This window comes from Lasioglossum baleicum, chromosome 10 (assembly GCF_051020765.1).
Source record: "Lasioglossum baleicum chromosome 10, iyLasBale1, whole genome shotgun sequence".
NCBI lineage: Eukaryota > Metazoa > Arthropoda > Insecta > Hymenoptera > Halictidae > Lasioglossum > Lasioglossum baleicum.
Window position 1 is genome coordinate 4950732 of NC_134938.1, and position 24709 is coordinate 4975440.

At 42.9% G+C, this 24709-nt stretch overlaps 1 protein-coding gene across 25 annotated transcripts in view; it reads left to right on the plus strand.

The window, feature by feature from the left end:
• Nucleotides 1–24709, plus strand: part of Unc-13 (unc-13) — a 697844-nt gene that overhangs the window by 619703 nt on the left and 53432 nt on the right. For 24 of the 25 annotated variants that reach the window (XM_076431953.1, XM_076431956.1, XM_076431950.1 and 21 more), the window contains 3 exons: nucleotides 6093–6170; nucleotides 14131–14350; nucleotides 18366–18486. In XM_076431953.1, the coding sequence (XP_076288068.1) occupies nucleotides 6093–6170; nucleotides 14131–14350; nucleotides 18366–18486 (419 nt within the window). The remainder of the gene's footprint in view (nucleotides 1–6092; nucleotides 6171–14130; nucleotides 14351–18365; nucleotides 18487–24709) is intronic. The other variant, XM_076431932.1, reaches the window with a different exon arrangement.

The following is a 24709-nucleotide window of genomic DNA, read 5'->3' on the forward strand; positions in this document are numbered from 1 at the left end:
TGTTCTATTTTAAAACGCCGTGAAATGAAACAAAATGTAAAATGGAAGAGAATAAAATTTTTCAAGAGTGCCGAGGAAAATACGTAATTTCCCTGAAATAGAGAAAGGTAACTTGTATCCGTGCTAAGCGGACGCAAGAAATGCAAAGGGAGCGGAGCATACGAGCCTCGGGCCGCCATTTTGCGTCTTACAATTAGGCTACTTCTGTCTCTCTCTCTTCAGAAATTACTTAAACCGTCCCAGAACGAGTAATTACGTTACGAGTATTCTTCAGGTACAAACGACTCTAAAAATAATTAAAGTGTTTCACTCTATTGTGTTAAATATTCGACGAACACAACTGAATAAAGAAACGTTTAAAGCTCGTGAAATTATTTTGATTTCGGAGCTGATGAAAGCGATTTAACCATTTCAGCGGCGCGAAACAAAGAACCGGCAGGGTAAGGGATCGATTTTCGCTCGACCCATCGAGTATGTGTTCTGTGTAAGGTCTAGTGCAACCGATACGGGCGGGCTACCCAGAAATTACGTACGTTTTCCCTCGACGAGAGATTGGAGGAGGATGAAATAATTTCCACGAAGGAAGCGTGGATGGCCACGGAATATTCACGAGGTCCATTCGCCGTCACGCGAGTAGCCCGCGCGACTACCCTCAACCCCATAACCCACACTCCTCGAATCTGTCGGTTCTCAACCCTTTTAGAGATCGACCCGTGTTTGTCACCCCTGTATGTTCGATGTCGATAATTTTTCTACGCAGCTGTGTCGCGTGCCGCAACCTTGGCCCTCGACGCCACCCCGTGCAGCAACAAACAGACATATATGTATATGTATTAAATGATTGCATAAGTTCGAGCCCGATTTTCATAGATGTCGCAAACAATTTTCTAATTGTAGAAAAGAATGGTGACCATATAATTGATTGCTGCACTCTTTTAAATTTAACCATTGAATTTTATATTTTCTAATCAATTTCAAAATATTTCAAAAACTCACTTTACGTTTAATTTATGATTTATCTTTGTAACAGAATAGAATTTTTCGACGATCCCTGAAAAGTGAACCATTGAATTTAATATTCAAAATATTTCAAAAAGACACTTTACGTTCAATTTATGATTTATCTTTGTAACAGAATAGAATTGTTTTTCGACGATCCTTGAAAATTTAACCATTGAATTGTATAATTCGAGAGAATCAATTCTATATATATATAAATATTTCAAAATCACCACGTTTAATTTATCATCTGTCTTTGTAACAGAATAGAATTATTTCGACGACCCTCAATATTTAACCCTTGAATTTTTTTTTCAAATCAGTTTCAAAATATTTCAAAAACACACTTTACCTTTAATTTATGATTTATCTTTGTAACAGAATAGAATTGTTCTTCGACGATCCCTGAAAAGTTAACCATTGAATTTTATTTTCAAAATATTTCAAAAAGACACTTTACGTTTAATTTATAATTTATCTTTGCAACAGAATAGAATTTTTCGACGGTCCCTGATTTTGCGAAATGAAAGCTGGAACGAGGGCCCGGACGGCACGCGGAAAAGCCGCGCGAAAATGACTGGGCCCGGAAGCGACGCCGCCATTTTGTCGTCCGTTTTGAAAGGCATTTCTTTGCACATTATCGTGGAAAAACGCGAATGCGTCGCCGGGTTCCAGTAATTTTCGGTTTTCAAGTCCACCGAGGAGGAACGATCTTCGTAATCAGGAGGACGCCACCTAAAACCAGAAGCTGCTCGTTCGTTTATTAACCACGCCTCCTCGAAGATCGTTCCATCTCGGCGAACAAACCCCGATTTACGTTCTGTGCCTCTCGTGCCTTTGAATCTTTTAATGTATCTGTTTTACCCGTTCGACATGCGAAGCATTTGAGAAAGCAACCGACTAAAACCGCGATAACTAGAGACAAGTGAACTAAGAAAAAAAAAAAAGAGAGAGATGCAAGCGATACACGTTACTAACCGGCATCTAATGCCATTTTCTTTGTTTGTTCTCTGTGGCGCCCGTTGTTGTATCCACCTGAACACCTGAAAAATACAAAACCACTCACTGAAAAAAACCTCTCAAAAACTCTCAAAAATTCTACCTCCAGGTCTTGAAGGTACTAATTAAAATGCCTCCTTAACTTAGTTAAATAAAAGGCTTGTTTTTACTGCGTTACGTAGACCGCATGCTTCGCCCGACGTTAGTTCATGCACCCGCTCTGTCGCGCGGCCTTTTTTCCGTCGCATCTTTTTCCGTTTCGCTCGAGTTTCGTTTTCGCACCTAGCTCTCTCGACGTTGCATCTACGTGTGTACGTGTTCGCTTCCGCGGTTCGCGCAATTTCCATTCTCGTACGCGGGATCCGTTCCTTTGCGACGCGCGCGCGAGCAACGCTTTGCGGGGCTCTTTTAAAAATTTTTGCAAAATCGCATTCACTTGCTTTGCACAACTTTTTTCCACTATTTTACGAGACCGACCGCGTAACAGACGCCGTGGAGCTCGGCAATTCGAAATTACCATCGAGCGAATTATTCGCCGGTACGTTAACGGGGGCAGGGATTTTCTAATTGAAGGATCAAAAGCGACGTGACGGTCGTTTCGCGTGTCGCGACATAATTACGGTGCCGCGCCATCTCGACGCGCGTTCGGTAACAAGATATCGTTGTAATTAGCGAGGGGCTCGCGGAAAACCTTCGCCCCGTTCTTCCTTTATTTTTTTTTTTTTGCTCTTCGCAAGCGTTGCTCGTCCGTGCCGTGCTCTTCCGCCGACGCTGTAGCCTCGGACGTTTTGCTCGTCACTTTTTGCTCTAGCCGTGCTAATCTACTTTTCCGATGGGTAACATCGAGCGTATCCGCTGCACGTCCACTCGAGAAGCATGCTCTCGTTGAAAATGAGCGATATATCATGCTTTATCGATCGGGATCGCGATACATCGGCGTTCTCGAGAGGACATGGGGCGGATACGCGTGCACGCTATTCCGTAATTGTGATCTTGAATCTTCCGAGTGTACCCGCACGGAGAATCGTCACGCATGAACCAGTAGTCTCCCGACAAAGTAGTCTTGGTTTGTTGAAACGTAATTAGCTGGTTAATCGAGCGTGGAGCTAACCAATCCAACCACCGCTTTCCGGGGATCACGAGTGATCACGCGATATCTTTCACCCGACGCTCTTCCTTTCTCTCGCCGGTTCCGTGTTCATTCTTTTTCTCGACGAGCATCGTCGATTTTTGCTTCGGGAACGCGAGAAAGGGGGAGCACGAACCGCAACGCATCCTTAGGATGCGGAACGAGTGCACACACGTGTCTAAGTCGCTTAGACGATCGCAGTTGTGCAGACCGAAAGTGGTCGCAGAAGATGTACACGGTGAGTAGTCGAAGAGAAATTCGTTTACTCTGTTCCGGGGCTTGGAAAGATCTTGGACAAATAGGGGAACTGTCGCCAGATTAACACTTCTCTCCCACTCCACCCTTCCTTTCCCCATTTTCACGTGACGCCCAGCCCCCTTCCCCTTCTACGTCCGATTCCCCTGATCTGGCGACTCTGGAGAGAGTAAATGAATTTCTCCGCGCGGCTACTGGTGCAATATCCGATGATCAAGGATTGTGGCGAGTCTCGAAAGAGCTGTCGACTTTCGTGGAACGAAAGCTCGAGGAAAAAAAGATGAAGATAGAGATCACGGTGCCCCGTGCGACAGAAAAACGCTTATCACACCGCGAACACGCTTGGGAGTGTAGAAAAGCCGATAGAATATCCGGGAAGGGGGACGGAGTAGGCGAGGCGAGAAATTAGTGCTCTGGAATTAGCGTCTGTCCACCTGGGAGCAGCCAGTAGCGCATGCATCGAGCACGGGGCCCCGTGCATAATATCTTAATTGAAATCTAGCCAGCCGCAAATCCTGACGCGCCACACCTACCACGACCCTATAAGCTAATTGGATTAGACTCTCTTCGTAGAGATTCACCGTTTCTATCTCGCTCTTTGCCTTTTATCGTCATCCGGCCATTCATTTGTCGTGTTTCCGTTTCTCGCCACACACACACACAGACACATGCGGACACACCCGCTCTCGGATTTTCCATTGATCGATTCTTGATTCGAGTCAACTCGTCCGCTCGACCATTTTATCTCGTTCCGTTTTCGTTTTATTCGACCCTCTCCTCGCGCGGTTCCGTTTTGTTCGTTTCTCGCTTTCAGTTCCGTACGATCGCGTTCTCCGACCTTCGCATTTTCTACCTCGCCGACAGAGATTGCTGTTCATCCGAATCAGAACGCCACCTCCGATCTTGATCATCGTTTAAACGCGTCGTCAAGTCGTTCCGAGTAGCGGCACGAGGGTTCAATTGTTCGTTAAAAAGTTATTCGGGTATAATGATATGATAACACTGTCCAACACCAAATTTGTTATTGAGTTTTTCGCGCTGATTCCGAATCTGCCCTTCATTTTTCTCGTAGTCGCACAGTTTTTGGGAAACGTGACTTTGAAAGAAAAACGTATTTTTCAACTTTAAATAAATATTGCGATGTTATTGTAACAGATATCGAATTGTTCTTTACAGCGAAAGATTCTGTAGACTTTCCCGAATACAGTGATATCCAATATTAACATAAAAACGTAAAAGAAACATTAGAAAAGTTTAAATTTGTTGGACAGTGTAATTCTTCGAGATGTTTTTCGTAGTAGTACTACTCGGAACGATTAAACGCATTAAAAGCTGGTCGAGGTCCGAAGGTGGTCTTTGTAAATATTTACCATAAAAATTAATTATTCAATTTGTTGCACTGCCCATACGATGTTGAATATGGATCGATGTTACTTGTGCCAAGACACGAATTCGTCTTCGAGCAGAGCTCTTCGATCTCGATGGCCTGATTATTAGCAGATTGATCACTTGATCTTTCAGTAACGGTAGCTGTGAACGATATAGAACAGTTTAAATCTTTCGAAGTTCATTTAGTTGCATTGTTCATAGTTTTGTAGTGTATTTCGCTGAGAATCGAGATGCTTAGCCGCCGTTTTCGCTGAGAGCACGGCTTCCAGACAAGCCAATGTAAATAAAACACATTTTAACTAGGGGTGTGCGGGTACCCGAGCCTCGGGTCGGGTCGGGTCGGTCGAGAGCCCGAAAATTTGTCTGACACCTAAATTAATATAAACGAATATATACATTCATGTATCGGACAAACTTTCGGGATCCCACCCGAACCCGAGAAATAATTTCCGACCCGTATTTTCGGGTACCCGCACACCCCTAATTTTAACACGTCTGTACATAGCATCTGTAAATAACAACACTGATATCTCGAATATATTTGGCATACATATTCGTAGGAGCGCAACTAGCGTTGCAACGATATCTGCATATCGTGCGCATTGCACATGTTTGCGTTTCGCGTCGCGAAACATTGAAACGGAAACGCATATGCCAAATGTAGAAGCTCGATATCACGTACCTGCAATTTCTTTTCTCGATGATTTCGCAAGTAGCTGTGTCTTTGATTTTCCGAAACGATGTACAGGGTCTTTCAAAATTATATATCGTGACCACCCTTTCTTCAAGGTGAAACAGTTTTTCTTTATCGCATCCTGGACGCTACAGGATGCGACAAGAAAATGGTTTGACCTTGCGAGAAAGGGCCAAGGTGAATTCTGCGGACGATTTTTGCGGTCCCACGCAATAGTGATCGCGACGTATAATTTCGAAACAGCCCGCACACGTTGCATCGGTCACGAGTTAAAAGCAGTGTATATTTTTCTAGAGGTACTGTGTCGTTGTAGAACTTCTATGTTTACTATTCAGAGATTTTTCTACATCTCTACGTAAGCTCACGCTGAAACGTCACGCCCACCCCCACTCGTGTTTTTCATTTTCTCATATCGGAAGGCCGCGTAACCCGCCTCCTCTCACTATTCCGTTTATTTTCATCGTTTTCCGCGTCGTCATTTTCATTTTCATTCACCATCACCGCTCCACTCTCCGCCCCCACCCTTTCAGTTTCTCTCTTCCTGTTCTTTATCTCTGTCTACACAATAGAGAGACTGGAAGGCATTGTTCCCGGATCAGATGAGCATTAATTTCTATCTTTTCGCAGACAATGGCGGCGACGAAGAGGAACGCGGCGGGCCTGACGGCGGCGGTACCAAGAGAAACATTGAACAACGAGGATCTGGTAAGAATTCGTCCTCGAACGATTGTCCTTACAGGCATCACCGTCATCTATCGCGTTGTCGCCTATCCGAGAGAACCGTTTTTCGGGAATCGGGAGGAATCGTCGTCGCTCAGGAAAAGAGTTTAGTCGCGTGGTAAAAACGTTCGAGGGAGAGGACCTTGAAGCGTCCTTGGGAGAAGAAAATTTAATCTACCACCGGAAGCTTCCGGACGTGTCCCTCTTTTTCTTTTTTCTGTCTATCGGTTCTGCGTGAAAGTCTATCTAGATTAACTCCGTGCAAGAATTGGCGAGGACCGTTTCTCGTCGCGGTTACGTGTCAAAGAAGCCCGTTATCGGAACGGAGCATAGATTCGGGACGTAGATGCGGCAGAGGCGAGAGACGCATAATCAAAGGAATCAATTTACCGAACGTCCTCCGGCCTGTCTCGCCGAAGGCTGCGCCAAAGATCGTTCGGTTGCTGCGCCGAACGTCGGCAGCCTAGATCGAAATTACGGGGGTGGGTTGCTGCCCCCTCTCGCCGGTCGTCGAGCATTTTCTGGCGGCGGTGTTCGTTAGAGGCATCTTGATAGACAATTTTCTGTGCACGCGACGGAGCTGCGAGCTTCGTCGGCGAACTCGCGGCTCTGTCGCGAAGTCGCAGGGGCCGGCCCCTTCGATTGGAAGATCGCGTGAGAGCGACAGACGAACCGTAGGAGAACAGTATCACAGGTAATAGAATCGCAGGAAAGAACTGACAGGCGTGGCCAGTCTATACCGGTCGGACTATCGAAACGCAGAAGATTTCTTTGATGAACCCCAATAACGGCGAGGAGACTTAAAAGAGCAGCAGGGGCTCCACGTAGTCCAAGATCTCCTAAGGCCCTGACAGAATCCCGAGCATCCCCTAAACTTTCCCGAGTTGTTCGGAACTCGTACCTTCCAGTAGGAAACTTCGAGAGGTTTCAACTTCTTCAATTGGGTTTATGTGGTCCTCCGAGTCTCTCGAGTCCCCTGCGCTCGCATTATAACCGGTGTAAGGCCTTTTATTGGCTGGATCTGTTGCGCCTCGTCGCTCGGCGTCGAGGTTTCCCGCTATCAAAAGGAAAACGTTAAGTCTCGCCGAATAGACTGGCCACGTTGTGCCGAAGCAGGTGGCCTAGAAGGGAGGAAGGTCGATTTTCGAGGAAAACGAGACAAGCGTGTCAGATTCTGTTACCTGTGGTGGCACGTTGCGTCTAGGCGTAGACTCTGGACATCGAGTCAGTCCACAGACTCGCGCGAATTTCATTTCGAATTCGGATCCTCGATTAGCGTGTTTCAGGTTAGCCTGTTTCAGGGTACAGATTTTAGGGTCTATGCTCGCCTGTAGAACGTCAGAGCACGCGCCATCTAGCTTTAAGCTGCGATTCACATGAACGCGCATCCGGTGAAGGCTCTATGTGGAGCTGAACTTTAACCTCTGATAACTTTTTTTTCTTTTCACATGAACTGTGCTGCATTTTATCCTCATTTCCGCGCTATTTTCTTTCACGTAAGTGTGGCCCAACCTCTGTCTCTTTCTCTCTATCTCTATCTCTCTCTATCTCTATCTCTTTCTTCCAAACTTTCTCTTCTACTATCTTTCTTTGCCTTTCTGTCTATACTTCTCTCTCTCTCTATCTCTGACTCTTTCTTTCTACTTCTTTCTTTCTGTCTGTCTCTCTCTCTCTCTGTCTCTATCGCTCTTTCTGTTTGATCACGCTCTGTGACTCTGAGACAAGCAACGTTCGTAGCGATCCTAGACGAGTCCGTTTCTTCTAGCGGCTAGGGTGAACGTCATGCGTATTTGCATAACTATTTGTACACATCCGTCACGAGAATTGCTGATCGCGTGCCGTAGTAGTCGGGACGTGTACGTGTGCGATCGCGATGTGTGTGTATGTATATATCTGTGGACGACTGTGCGAGTGTATGTGGGTCACGTATAGGAAATCATGGATATGAGATGCTACAGTGGTCATGTAAACCGGGTGTAATTAGGCTAGAGCTAGGATTCTCTGATCCTCGTACGTGATCCCGGATATTCCGCGTATTCGCTGAATCGAGTATGCCAGTTGCTCGCGCGACGATGTTAATCGTATAATTGGAGAATTATTTATACTATTTTCATAAATTACCACAATGAAATTGTTGTACCATTTTGAAAGGGGATACCCCGGTAATTCGGATATTCTTTTAGTGTTCGAACATGGTGGAACCGGCAATTTCACCGGCTACGTAACAGAAATAATATGTTCGGCGAATCACGTAGCTCGATGTGAACCGAGTAACAATAATAATTCACGTTTACCAGCCTCGTGTATCGCGTTGCATGATATAAGCAACAACCGAAATATTTCGAAATCGCATGCATTACCGAATCGACGAAATCAGGAACATCCGGAAGTCACGGCGTGCAACCTATAGAGCTTTTTTAGCGGATCGATGCTTTCTACATCCCCCGCAGAACGCCCCAATAGTGCGATACCTAGAAAAACATCTTCTCTCTCTTCCCCTCTCGAGACGACCGGGCAAGAGAAAGTTTAAATGCACCACGATTTTTACAAAGTGAAATTTTACATTCAAGCAGCGACGAGTTTTGTATTAAATACCTGTCAAATTGTTGCATATGGAATGCGAATGTTATAAAGTGTTTCGATCAATAATAATTAATGTTGTAACAAGACTTGCCTATTACTTAAAATGGATTGTTGATGCATTATGTGAAAACAGATTAATGAACAAAAGATGTGATTGCAGTTATTAACCCTCTGCACTCGAATGGTAGACTCTGAGGCGCCAGTAAAAATTGCCATAGCATTATTAAAACAGTTTTAATATTATTGAATTCGTCTGTATTCTATAAATTGTGAAAGATATTCGATGCGCAGAATGTGAAAAAGATCACATACGGTGAGTGTAAAAAGTATTCGTACGCCCTTTAAAAAGAATAACTTTTTTATAATTGTACCGAACGACCTGATTTTTTATAATCAATTCGAAGCATTAGTTTACGAAATGATATACAAAACAGATTTTCCAAAAATTATAATTTACAAGGAAAAGGAATTTTTTAAAACTGTTTTATTTGGGCCCTTAAAGAAAATTGAAAATATTATATGTTTTTTAGATCTATAATATATAGTTATACACACACACACACACACACACACACACACACACACATACACACACACACGCTGAAAAGTTCATCGTGTATTGACATACACACGAGTTACAAACGGTTAAAAATGGTCAAAAACGTAGTTTCTGCTTAAAAAGTCCTCAGAATCGTACATTTTTCGATGCGTGTCGTTTTTTCCTGCGTCAACCGATTTCGATGAAATTTTCAGTATGTATATGACTACCATAGATCTACAAAACATATATTTTACATGTTCATTAAGAATTAAAAAATGCTTTTTTTAAAATTAATTAAAATTAAAATTATAATTTTTCGAAAATCTTTTTCGCATATCATTTCGTAAACCAACGCTTCTAATTGATTATAAAAAAATCAGGTCGTTTGTTACAATTATATATGTTTTTTAAGGGCGTACGAATACTTTTTACACTCGCTTTAGAATAAAAACGATCCGGTTTGAAAGAAATCTCTCGGTATTCCAATTAAAATTGCTCGGAGTCCAAAGGGTTAATACTCATCCGAAGAAAATTCGAATTTTAAAGTTTCTTTTGTCCGTGAGTGCACGATCGCCGACATAAAGAAAGGAATGGTGAACGTAATCGAGGCGAGGGTGTTCACCGAATCGATAGGAGAAGTGCCGTTTTTCCGAGGGAGAGAATGTCCAAATAAAATTCCGCTTCTCGATCATCCGACAGGAAGCCCTTTTCGAAGTGTCGATACGAGAGAAAGATAAAATTCGAGTGAAAAGAACCGTGGCGGAGGATCCTCGAGAGCTTCGGGCCGATGGTCCCCGATCCGAGAGACACGAAGAAATAGATACCGACACCTCGAGGAACCTCATAGCATCATCCCCTAAACCCAATTCTGGCCGCGGACCCTTGGAAACTGAATCGCTGGCGTCGCTCGAAAGAAACGAGGAAATATTCGAAAATAAAAGGCAACTGGGGAACGGAAACGCGAATATCCGATACAACGACCACCGTCTTGCGATTCTTCATGCTTCGTGTCAACGAAACCATTTAATATTTCACAACTCTTTCCGAAAAGAAAACTTTTCCATGCAGGAGACAATGGCTTTTTACATTTTCCTCGACATCGGGATAAAGGTAAAACTGGCATCGGATTCTAGAATTCTTCTAAAAAGTCATACTACTAGATCATTTCGAATATCTCCAAAAATATTGATTACACGCAAAAATGTTTCAGATGAAAGGTGTTCAGTACCGAGGAGGATATCACGTGGTAGGATATTTATTTTTCCCGATGGACACTCCAAGGTGAGGAGAAGGTCACCTTGATTTTTTTAAAATGGAAAGACCTACTTTCAGTATCATGAATCGATTGACTATCGAATTCCGAGCAAAAATGTATTAACCTCCATATGTCCTAAATCTAATACTTAACGAGATATTATCGAAACAATTTTCTTTCTTCTTTGGATAATATCTCGTTAACTATTATGTTTAGGACATATGAAGATCAACACTATTATACTCAGAATTTGATACTCCATCGATCTATGGTATAAAAAAGGACATTCTATTTAAAAAAAGAAAGTTGACCTTCACCTCACCTTGGAGTGTCCATCGGGAGAAATAAAAGTTCCCACCACATGGTATCCCTCTGGATACTGAGCAACTTTCATCTGAAACATTTTTGCGTATAATCAATATCTATAATGTTCACCCTGTATTTAAAATTTATCGATGACCTTCAAACGACCTCTGCACAAATAAAGAGAATGGCCAACTGAAGAGAAGACGAGAGAATATTTAATTAAGGGTGGACGCGCTGCGCAAGGATGCGCAGTGTCAAAGGAAGCCTGGCAAGATCGGTGGTCGATCTTTGATGGGACCGGGGGGTGATTTTGTCAGATAATTAGCGGAGCCAGCGTACCCAGTTGACAAGGACAAACACGCGTCTAGACCAGTGACAGGATTAGCCTTCTCGTCTGGCTTCTCCCACGCGTTGTTAGCCCCCTCGTTAGAGAAGGTTCGCAAGGAAGCCGACGCGACACAACGTGTGACACAAGACGTCGCGTATCGAACGGTGATCCTTGCGAATCCTCGCAACCGGCTGAACATCCACTCAGATGCTCCTTTCCATCCCCCCCCCACCCCTTGTCAAACCTGTTCAATCTATATACACAGGATTGCGTGTGGCAATTAGGTCTCGCAGGCACCAACGCTCCCGGCACGTTATGATCTTTGCGCGTGATTACACGCGACTGCTAGTGTGTGACTGGCGCGACTGGCAGCGTGTATGGTCGTCTTGCGGAATGTTTGACTCTGCATGAGAGTGTCCCGAGTTCGTCGAATCCGACGATAGAAGTATGGCGGCTGAGAGGCTCGAAAACGCAGATCAGACAAGGATCTGGATAATCCCGCTGAAAATCGCCGACACTCTAGCGGCGATCGTCGAACCACATTTGTGTGTTCTCGACGGGTGAATCGCACCTCGGCTCACTGACTAACCTTGAACCCGGGAAATCATTGCGGGTAGCAGCATGAAGATATTAGGGGTTTCTCTTGCAGGAAATACTGCGCGATTTTCCGGCTCGATTTCCGTTATCCTCTTTTGTTTAAACGGAGAATGAATTGCCTGCGGGCAAACCGTAAAAGATCATAACCGAAAATCGCTCTTCCGACTTGGACGCGCAGTACTTTCTGAGACACTGTAAAAAGTCCTAGGAATTTAGAGGTACGGTGAAGGTTCGATCGAAGGAAGAGACATCGGCAAGTAACGGAACAGTTTTACAGTAAATCCTCTATAACCGCTAAAGCCTCGGGGGATTCGTTTGCGTTTGTCGTAGACGGGTAGCTATTTTTTAGAGAAGGACGGTGCGTGTAAAGAGAGACTCTCCGCGTCTCTTTCTTTCCCATACGCTGTCCTTCCTTGCGCCTGAAACGTCCATCGTCAATTAAATACAGTTGAAATTATATCGTGTTGGGTCTTATTTTAATCAGAAAAATGCCACAAATATATTGGTGGAGGTTTCATTAAAAAATACATAATAATAAAAAAGATTAAATATTGGTGTTACATTGTGAGAACTCTCCGCGTCGCATTAGTAGTGGTTCACACCGATATACCCGAGCCGAGATCAGATTACCAAAGTGGAGGGGATACTTTTTTTGCCTTTATAGAGGATTTATTGTACTTAGATCGAACCTTCGCTGCGCCATAGTCTCCAACCAAGAAGATCTACTTTTCACGGACGATCGGTGACTTATGTTAGAGTTTCTAGTCTCACGTCTGTCTCCTGTCCATGTCTTTGTTGATAGCTACGAAGCTCCCTTATACAGTTGTAAATACTCATGGTTAACGTAGAGAATCCTTGAAGACCCAGGACTCGAGGGAACGGAATTTCGTTGAATTGACTGGCAACTGGACACGTCTCATTCAAGACGTCCGTGAAAATAAAAAAGGTTTTGAAAATTCACAGAAGGAAGGACAACATTTTTGAAGCACCTTGTATATCCTTGCAGAGTTGGGCATTAATCGATTACAATTTTAATCAAGATTGATTGATCAATGTGTACGATTAGAAAAGTAATCATTGAAAAACCGGCGATTGATTCAATCGAGTGATGAAGTTAATCGTCAATCGTTGATTAAAAAAAGAAATCATCGACAAAAAACACATAAAAGCTCGTAAACAGAGCTTGTATTATAAACCAAATGACAATACACCTAAGCTAATTTTTTTCAGTATTCATACAGTCTTGATTCCGTATTTCATTACGAAGTTTCAGCACAGTTAATCATTAATCAATTATCCGATTGACGATTACAATTCGAAGGAATTTAATCGTTAACCGCAATTAACGACTAAACTAGGAGAAAAATTGTTAATCGCGCGATTAACGATTGAAGTAGAAACTTATTCGTCGATCGTTGATTAAATCTTTTCCCAACTCTGTTCGAAGGCAATTCGTTGAAAACGTCAATTTTCATTTTGAACGAGTTAAGCGCGTGAAGCAGCTTGATAAAATTTCCGAAGCCACTCCGGCACTGTGATTGCGCGTCTCTTGGAAATTTCATTTTCCATCTGCTCTTGGTTGTCAGTCAATTACAGTTCAAATATAGCTGAGCGAGTCCGAAAGTGAAAGAATATCCAATGAAGCTTGCTTCCTGTCAGAAATATAAATATATAACATCCATGGTAGAAGCGTACCTCGCAAAGAGTAAGACATCAGGTCAGAACACTTTGCATCAGAAATATTTTCCTGATCGATGAAGCCTGGTTTCGCAGTCTTTGCTGGTACAGAACCACGAAAGAAAACCGTCGAGATCGGTATAACCTACAGGGCTTGAAAACTGTTGCAACATCAATTTCTTATAATTAGATTGCGGATTTTATGCGTTACATTTCTCACAACTTGATGAAACCACTAAAGAGAAAAATAAATTTCTATCTGGTTCCTATATCTTGCAGTTGATACAAACATTTCTAATTTCGCATAAAGATCCGCAGTCCACTTATAATAATTCAATGTTAAAGGGAGTTTCTAGTCGAAATTAATTTTCGAAGAATTCACATTTGTGTTCGGAAATGCCTTTTCATTCTGAAAATTGAAAGTTCAATTATCGAGGGAAAGGTAAATGTGTTATTTTTGCTCGTGGCACGAACACCATGTGTGACAGTTTGAAACAGTTTTAATCTCGGACCGGTTTCAAGCCCTGGTAATCCATCGCGAGAGCAGCGAGCCGAGGTGGTTTGAGGTGTGCGTTTAAAGAGTTTCCAAGCCCCCTATCCGCGGCCCCATTTTCTTTGCTGATACTAATGACGGTGTGCAACACTGAAAACCCCACAGAAGATGCACGTGTACAAGAAAACGCTGCAGGCAATGATCTACCCGATCTCCTCGACGACGCCGCACAAGTTCGTCACCTGGACAGCCACGTCACCGACCTACTGCTACGAGTGCGAGGGTCTCCTTTGGGGCATCGCGCGGCAGGGAGTGCGGTGCACGGAATGCGGTGTCAAGTGCCACGAAAAATGCAAGGATCTACTCAACGCGGACTGTCTGCAGAGTGAGTAACCATTGTATTGCATTCCTTTACTTCTTTTTTCTCCTGTTTTACTTTTAACTACAATGAGGACTCACCTGTGGCTCGGACGAAACCTCCTCTTCAACGCGTTCCGCGACAACAGCCTCATTTTTGCCGGACTGGTATTGTTGGAACTCGATTTACTTCGACGATATTTACCAAATTACATTAATGTTGTCCTCGCTGATGGAAAGCGAAAAGTCGCAGATGTAATCTGTATGCGAGACAAACCGCCAGGACATTAACTCGTCGTGAACTCCGACGTTGATACCTGCTGAAATTATGCCGCGTCTCTCCGAACTTAATTGCCGGAGGCGCAGGCAGGAACGTAATTAACGGGCGCGTCTAATATCCTCCGTGTTAAGCGAGCTCGCGGGAAAAATCTCGAATCTAGCGGGTAACGCGAGATTGTCCGCTCTTTTAGTCGATCTCCATCGACACGAGAAATGTATTCTCACCGGTTCCGACTAGAAAGTTTTCAAAAATACGAAACCTGTTATCACTCGGTCGCAGGGTGTAGAAGATTCGGGGAAATCGAGTTGGAGAATAAATTTCGTTAAGCGTATGAGGCGGATTAAAGTCTTTAACCACATCCGCCCAGCGTCGGCGGAGAGATACCATTTACCACGAGGCGTTTTTTCATTTTTTCATAAACCGCTTTTTCATCCCCCGGCGGTGAATGGTCGGGGTTCTCCCCGGTTTCCGAAAGACGCACTCTTTAAACTTTTCACGCGGGGCTCTCTCGCGTGCCAGCGCGCGGGTTTTGCGTCTTTCGTCGAGCCGGAACATTCGAGGACCTTTAATTTTCCGGTGCAGCCGCCGCAGCCGCGCCGCCGTTGCACCACTGCACCGGGGCCGCGAGTTTCGCTCGCGAAAATGTTGCCGCCGCTTAACCAGACCGGAAATTACACGTACCGATCGTTCGGCGGCCGGGTCGGGAAACAAACTTCAGGCAAACAGCGCGGCGAGCCCGCACCTCCGCGAAAAATTGATTTTCTCCGGACGGGAAAATAGACGGGCGCCTCGGTTCACGGTGACTTAGTTCGGAAAAACAAAGCCGACCTTTTTCTCCGGAGGGTTCGCGCGTGGGAGGTGGAAAACAGGCCGGCACGACGAACCATGCGAAAAAAATGCTTGTTCGTCGCAAATCAGGCGAAAATCATGTCCCCGTTTGCTGCGCTCGCAGATCGGTACGTCGACGATCCTATTGGCTGTTAGACCTCTTTCGTAGATATACAGAGTGCTCCCACTAACCAGCGTTCTTCTTCCAGCCATTCGAGAAAGTGAAAGAAAACGTTTCTTCTATTTTTTGATATTATTCGTATACGGCAGACAATTTATAGTTTTTACACTCCAAAGTCACCCTTTGGCAAGTCAATTCACCTTTCTGTAAATCAGTTTGACCCTTCTGCAAACCAATTTCACCCATTAAGAATATTTAAAATTAATTATTTATTCATTTCGATTAATTGTATATTTATTTAGACACACGTGAACGGTGTCATTACTGCGAGGGGAGACTCGATACTCAATATGCTTCAATAAATATGTACTTTCATATCGAACATTTATTAAAGAAAATGGCTACAATGAATATACCATACATATCTACACACAGTTTTCGCACATTACAAAGTTAATGAATTGGTAATTACTTTCAAATAACTATTTGATGCACATATTTGCAGTAAATAAAATTTTGAATTTCGTAACAATTAATTTACATTTGATCTGATTTTTTTTACAAAAATTTGCGTAAAAATACTGTATTTGTAAAAGGTTGAATTTGATTTGCAAAAGGGTGAAAGTAATTTGCAAAAGGGTGAAATTGATTTACAGAAAGATGAAATTGATTTACAGAAAGGTCAATTTGACTTGCAGAAGGGTGAATCTGGAGTGCAAAACCAGTACAACTGGAATTAATCGAAATGCAGTGTGATTCCGTATTGAAACAAACGTAATGTGGATGTTGTAATTCCACATTTCTACAATTAGTTCAATCAGTTATGTTTAATAGCAGTGGTAGCACGTATATGAGCGAACCACTATTTTCGATGTTAAAAAATAATAAAACTGCAGAAAGGTCACTAATTAAAATAATTACAGTTCAAGAAATTCAACCAAATTTTGAAAATTTCGTTACTGAAAAACATTGCCAAGTTTCTTCGAAATAAAAATGAGATAGTTTTATTCAAATAAAGTAAACTTGAAAAAAAGCAATTTTTGTACGTATGTTATTTTGTATTACAGCAACGTTAATAAAAGAAAATGTATTTTCTTTTTATTTCGAATCTGCTTTTTTCTATCGCGGCCCTCGAATTAATTTATAATACTTAATAAAGCTCTCGGTGGTGAAAGAGTTTGACATGCCTGGTATACGGCATAATGAAAGTTTAAAAAATCAGCGTTGACCTTCATATGTCCTTGAGATCTCCACCTATGAAAAGATAAGTAGCGTCGGAGCCCCTCGATTCCAATCGAGTAACAATAAATAAATAATATCATTGGAGTCCATCGATAATTCCCTCTGCTCGTGACTTTTCACAATCGAAGTTCACAGAACTCGAGGACTGTCGAATACTTCGATAAGAGTGCGATAAGAGAGGGATTAGGAAGAGCGGCACCTTAATTCGAGAAGAAAATTAGCGTACGAACTTCGGGATAGTTTCGCCGGGAGGGGTCGCGGGGATTGGCTGTAAAACAATGGCGCGGCATCCGGGTCGGGTGGCGAGGCTTCGTCGATAATGGGACTCGAAGGGCAAGAGTCGTTAGCCTCGTCGAGCGAATCTGAGACGGTTGAAATATCGGGTGAAAACGAAATCGCGATCGACAGAACTGCGAGCCTCCCCCTCCTCTACACCGTTCTCTAACGGAGGGCGGAAGAAGGAGAAAGGGCGTGGGGGCCAAATTGAAATTCTGGGAATGGCCTCAGCATTACGAGTGTCCTTGGACGTTCCCCGATGAAATCTCTCCTCTCTCCTGTCCTACGAAATCCAGTCTCGGCAGAACTTTTCTTCCGAAGGACCGCGCCCGATAACAAGCACTTCATTTATTCTATGGAAGCAATTATTTCGGTCGCCATCTCTCCACATTTTTTTCCGCGTTCTAATCCGTTTCGTTAGTCGCGATTCAAACTGCCGAACGTTGTTTACGTTGTTTATCTTAAGTAACAAGATCGCGACTTCTTTTTTCTCGCGAACGTTCTTGTTTCACAGTTAGTTTATTTCGTCTATTACTTAAATTATACGCAGACGTCGCTCCGAGATAACAGAAACGAACCGAGCGCAGTTTAAGGGTCTTGCTTACATAGATGGTTACACAAATCTCCGATGCTAATTGGTTATTAATTGATGGGCAACAGCACGAACTGGCGTGGAAAGCTGGAAGGCAGGATTTTTAATTAATTTTCTCGCGGTTCGTCGGGTCACTTGTTACCGATACACTGTTTGTATTTCGCAGATAATAATACGTTTTTACCTTGCTTTCTGCTCGACGTATGCTCCGATTAATTTACTAGCCTGAATACAAGGTGTTTCCGAAACGTTGCAAAATGATTTCGATTTCGATCGAACGAATGATTAATCCAGCATTCGTCGAACAACTCTAATTGAAATGAGAACTCTCGATGCTCGAGATCCAATTAGGGTCGCGCCGATCGATCCCGGGGGCAACATAATTTTCCGTGGGCCACGTTCCCAGTGCCTTTTTTTCGACGGCATGAGTTATTAACATTCCTATCGACGCGGCCAGTCGACTATTGATTCTTCCCTCCAGCTGGCGAATCGAGCTGGCAAACATAGAACAACAAACGGCCGAACGTGCGCGTAATCACCGTTTTCCCGACGTTCCAGCGGTTTTTCACGATCGAATCAGCCCCCCTGTGTCGTTTGATCAATAAATCGCTCCGGGTGCCATTCGGATCGAACGAGTCGATTTAATTCGGTACAGCATTCGTTGCGCCGCGTAATTTCACCGGTCGATTGTTTCATTTTCGCAGGGGCGGCTGAGAAGAGTTCGAAACACGGGGCCGAGGATAAGGCGAACAGCATAATCACAGCCATGAAGGAGAGGATGAAGCAGAGGGAGCTCGAGAAGCCGGAGATCTTCGAGCTGATCCGGTGAGTCTTTCCCAGCCAAAGATATTCCTTTCTTTTCTGCCTTTTCTGTCTGCCGCAGCAGAGTCGACTCGACGGATAAGCGCCCGTCGATCGGTCGCAACGCACCGAGTTTCGAGGGAGACATTGTTGCGTTCCGTTACGATCTCACTGGCAGGATCTGTCGCCATTGCTCGCCGATATCCCTTCGAACGCAGATTCATTCGAATCTTAAGGAGAAACGACACTGCTTTGCACCGACGATTCAATTCCAAAAATGAACCGCGAATTGGTATCGCTTTTAATACTCTATCATTACTTATTCAGATTAATGAAGGAGACGATCCTGCAACGAATAAGAGAAGGACACTGCTTTGCACTGACGATCCAATCCCAAAAATGAACCCAATTGGTTCGCTTGCGATACGATCAATTTTAATACTCTGTCATTATTTATTCATATTAATCAAAGAGACCGTCCTACGACGGATAAGAGAAAAACACTGCTTTGCACTGACGATTCAATCCCAAAAATGAATGATTAGAAGATACAAGGTAGTGTCGTAATAGGCGACTATACCATGTTTGGGCACTTTACTCTACGCAAGCGGTCAAAGTTCAAGTCCGACGTGGGTATTAAGGTTTTTTCCAATTTTTACCGTGGAAATACATTGTTAATATGTATATTATTTATGATATACCATAAAAATAAGTATAAAAGAGAAAATCAGAATAATATGTTAGTGGACCCGTTTGTCTTATAGTAACGTTGGCCCAACTGCATAAAAAGGCGACATTTCTAACGGTTGCCCAACCAATACCCCAACGAAGACCCAACAAAATGCCAACCATAAATGCTACTGCGATATATTTCTGATATCAACAACTATAAGATTATAAAAAAGGTGAAATCGCCGGCAGGAAATGTATCGTTAGCATAAGACAAATCTGGGTACCCGTGACCGGTGCGGTACATTATCCGACGTTTTAGCATTTGCATAGATTAGTTATGGCCCGCTCGACCGTCTGAGGCCGGGAACACGGCCGCGCGAACACCGGCATTCAGGATTTTGCCGGGACAGTGGAATAGGTGAATTTAGGTCAGCCGACCGTCGCGCGATAAAGAGCGCTGGCAAACAGCGCTATGATCCATCCGACGCGATACCGTGTTGCGTTCCGTGTCGCGTCGCATCTTTTGTGCCACATCAGGACGACACAAAAGGATTTCAAAATATTTCTCTCCGAGCTTCGAACTCGAAAAACCAAGCACACGCCTGATAGACCGAGTTTTGTTCGCGCGTCGCCCTACGAGCACTGCGAACTTATGCTCGGGGAAACGGTAAACGTTCCATCCTCAAACAGATGCCTCTTGTTTTCTCTCGGAAAACGCGAACTGTCATTTCGCCGATTCGTACGCGATTTTTAACCGTGGAATGTCGACGGTTCCTTTTTTCCAACCTGCCTTTTGTCTTCCGCGAATAATTTCTCTGATAAATCTAATTTTATTATTACTGGGCTGCGGATTTGATGCATTCGTGATAATTTTATGTGATTTATAATATCCAGAAGGCTCCAGAAGTAAAATTAGTAATGGACAGCGTTGTTATTGCGCCTAAGGCGTAAGAAAATATGAACGCAGCTACGATACTGTTTTCCATACTTTTCTCCGATACTACTGACCCAGTTAGCTCCACGAAACTTCCTGATCCTGCCGTTACAGCCATTCAATACACTTTTTTTCTGGCGGGAGCCCGGTATTAGATTAATGTATTATAGCTGCTTCGTAATTCTCGGAAATTTAATAAAGATACGCTGCATGGAAACTCGGCGGATCGTTGTACGAACTCTCGAATTTTCGAAAAGCATTCCAGGCTATTACCGTCCATAATTTTTCTCAGAAACTTTTTAACAAGTTCTCCCGCGATCTAACCATCCCGGATTTGAATTTTAAATTACCGAGAATATGAAAAAGAAGAATCCAGGACGAACCGTTTCTCGACAATTGAGTGGTCTCGGTATTTCTATCCCAATAAGACAATTCATATAACCATTTGAGTTATATGATGAAGCATTTTTCATTGGCATTACATTGTGAGAACACGCGGGCTTTTGAACTGTGCCGGCGACGGCGACTGTCCGCGTCTCTTTCTATCCCATACACGCTGTCCTTCCTTGCGACCGAAACTTCTACCGTAATACCAATATGAAATCTTTTTTATTATTACTTATTTCTTTATGAAACTTTCACCAATATATTTGTGGCATTTTCCTGATTAAAATAATACCAAACACGATATGATTTCAACTGTATTTAGTGGTTTAATCGACGATGAATGGGAAAGAAGGAGACGCGGAGAGACGCAGAAGCTTCGACCGCGCGCGATCTCTACACGCGCTGTCCTCTACGTTCGGATAGACCTTTGAAGCTCAAAAAAATGGTATCCGTCTACGTATTTTGCATACGAACCTCCCCGAGGCTTTTGGGATTATAGAGGATTTACTGTACATACGTGGCAGCCCTTAACGCGATGTCGACACAACAGGGCGCGTGTTGTATCGGGGGGTTGACTGTAATATAAAATTCGCGGAACGAGCACAGAGCACATGGCGCCTTGGTGTTTCGTACAGCTGTTAACCGATTCTCTGTGCTCGGCACCGTTTCACGTGACGATTCGCTGAGCAAACACGACGCGACCCGACTGCACGGTAAATTCTGGGTGCTTCTAACCAGATGTGTAATCTTGATTGATCGAGCCCCCCCTCCATTTACAAATCTGCATCATCCTTTTGACGTCGCCTCGAACGATCCAGGGCAGAATGGTACGCGAATCCTTCACCTGAAGAACGCTCATTTATTTCGCGCCTGTCAACCGGAAGCTGCTGCTGCTGCTACAATAATAATGCGTCGATATCCGTTCAAAGGTATATTACAGGACGGTAGGTGGGATATTAAACTCTCACGGGATTGAATTACCGCTTCGAACGGATCCAGCAACGCCCGACACGATCAGGATGATAAATTGGATAATGAAACGCTGTAATACTTTACTTGTCGCGGCGGGGTACTGCCAGAACATCGACTGCCGTTTTAAAAGATCATAAAGTCGGCCAATCATCATCCATAACTAGACTGCAGATCTTTATGCGAAATAAAAATGTTCTGCATCGATTGTCGGAAGCAGGGACAAAATAAAAATTGATTTCATCCCTTAACGACTGTTGTCTTCTAAACAACATTACGATATTCTAAATTTTTCTGATTCTCTTTGTTGTTTTGTATTGCACCTAACCAATTTCTTCATAAGTGCATCAAGATCCGCAGTCTATCGTCGAATTCGTTTTCATACACGCTGAAGAGGGTTCCCTGGAATCCTGAAGATTTCTAGACAAGTGCAACTACTATCAAATTTACGTATAATCTGGGAAATTGCGTTCTCCCCATCGCAGAGTTACGTCCTCGCCGTGGAAAACTTGTTACGCGAATACAGATCTATGGCGTCGTCGTGCATGTATTTCAGTTGCCCTGAAAGCTTCAGTTGGGCTGAAGCTAGGTGTAGGTTTCGTCTAATAAGCAGTTTCTGCATATTTATATTACCAAAGCGTCACAAAAGTTGTGCGCCTGCGACGGTTTTAGGTCCGATAGACATATAAGCAGTTTATTTTGAAAGAGTGGCCTATAAGCATAATTTGAGTTTAAATTGACATATTTAAGAGTGCGCGCTTTTCAATGAAATTAAAAATATACGCATAGGATGCCAATGTATCACACTCCTTAAGTGTATCTAAGAGAGTTTAATTTACAATTCCTATTAAAGCAATAGCAATTATTAAGTGAATAATATGTGACTTCTTACCAAGAATGGACTTGAGCCACTTTCAAAATTAACAACTACATTTGTCATAAAATTTGAAACAGCCCAAGTCCATTCGATATTATTTAACATGCTTCAAATTGAAAAAACAACATTCCATTTATTTGATATTTCATTACGCCATTTATGCAATTCAGGAAATCTTCTAACTATATAAATTACATAACAATTTACTCCTCATTTACATTTTGTGTATGTGTGAGGGATTTGAAGAAGCATGGTGCTCCGGTGGTATATATCGTAATCAGTCCATCATATCCTTGTATTTCGCTGTTGTAATTTGTCTAATATTTTTATAAAGTGGTGTCGACACAATATTTTCGAATTTTCTCGATCTACCCCGACGTGGCAATAAATTCAGTATTTTAAACTCTGCATTCTCATCCATTGATATCTTATAGAAAATTTTATACAGCATATTTTGAACCAATTTATTGTTTCTCCGTTAGAATTCTTCACCCTTTTAAAAATTGCATGCTCCAAAAATCTTGTTGACATGAAATCCTCTTGTTTCATTTCATTTAAAATAAACTTATTACCTTCCCGGCGCTTCTTGATAACGTTATAATAATCTTGCGGGACAAACAGTAAATTATTTTTCTTTAATTACATTTCTACTACGCCAAAATCTCTGTCATTCGGTAAAAGCTACTACCTTAACATCAAACATCTGACAAATGGACTTGGGTCACTTTCAAAATAAAAATTAGTATCATTCTACTAACCAGCTAATTTCCTTTTCACAAAATTTTTGTAATTTTAAATATATTAGTCACAATTTGCTTCGCGGAATGAAAAGATAACGTAGAAATGTAAATATTAAAATTGCTAGCTTGATTTTTCTCGAAAATCGACTCGGGCCACTTTCAAAATAAACGGCTCATACAGGTCTATGTAAAGTATAGAACCTATGTTAAAATTATAAATAGATCTTTATGCAATCGATATAATAAAAGTCCCAAAGAACCTGCAGGTCTCGAAACTGAAAATATCATTTTATTATGTAAACTTTTCTCTCCCGGGTGAAGAGATGGATCACACTGAAGGTGACACGTGAATTCACGAACGATTTCTGACGGCACACAACGCGTAAACAAGAATTGTGATTGATGCCTAACCGATTCAGTATGCTGCGTACGGTGGGTGATATCCGCGGCCCCGGTGCACACGCAACAAATTTATTTCGTTCGAAAATATTCATGGTCAATGACGTATCTTCATGCCTGTCAATCTCTATCGTATTTTCCTACAGTATTTTACGACCGATACCTATGTCGAAATCGACGCCGGTATTTTCCGCGTAAAATCTCTCCGTTGTTTATTTTTTTTTTTGTTGTGAAAAATATGACATTGTTCGACGGACCAATGTCCGACGGAATCGTCTATTCATTATCCGGATCGTTCCCGAACGCTTTCGTAAATCCTCCTCAATATTTGCATGTGAATTGATTTCGAGAGACAGATCTTATGTATCCGCGCGACTCGCGTTCGCAATCCGGCTTGCATTATTTACCGAAACAATGGCAGCGTTTCAGATAGTCCGGAAAAATCAGGTCGACGTACAAATCGCGGTGGAACAACGAGGAAATTCGTCGGAGAGAACCGGAGGCAAGACAGAAATTGTAAATTGTTTTCGAAACGCTAGGTAAGAACGAGAGACAAAGGAGTTGTGTATGCGTTTCTTCTTTTTTTTTTTTTTTAATAAAAACAAAGCATAACGCTCTTGCATCTCGGAGAGAAATCCGAGTTATCATTTTACCGAGGCGAAAATATAAGGTACCGCATAGTGAAAAAAAGAAGAGCCTCCTACTTTCCAGTTTCAAACGACCCTCGTACATTTTAAAACGGACGCGATAAAAATATGCGATGCACTTACTCGGCGGGACCCCGAATCGCACCGCGCGGAACATTTTCCACAGTGAAAACGGAGAAACACATACACTCGGGGACAAAAGGATAGCGCATCTTGCAATTTTTAAAATGTTTTAAATGTCCATACGCCGTATTTTGGACAGTTTAGTGAACTGTAAGCAGAATTGGTAATTCAAACAATTCTTTGAGCGCATGATTTTAGGGGAACGCGGGCTGGTATATGAATTGTAGAACCGCATCATTAACTAAATTCAGACTAGTGTCGTATAATTAGGGAATCCCGGCTAATGAGGGATGGATCGCCAGTAATAGCTGTTGGAGGGTAGCTGCATCGCTGATTAATTTCGCACCGTGAGAAGATACGATTAGGGGTGGCGTCGTATCGATTATGCCATGTGCGGTGGAATTATCAGCTTGATCAGTTGCATTATTATTAGCCAGTCAGTTTATACCTAAGGAAAGCGATGAACGATGGGAACGGTATGCTCTACGTGCTTTTGGAA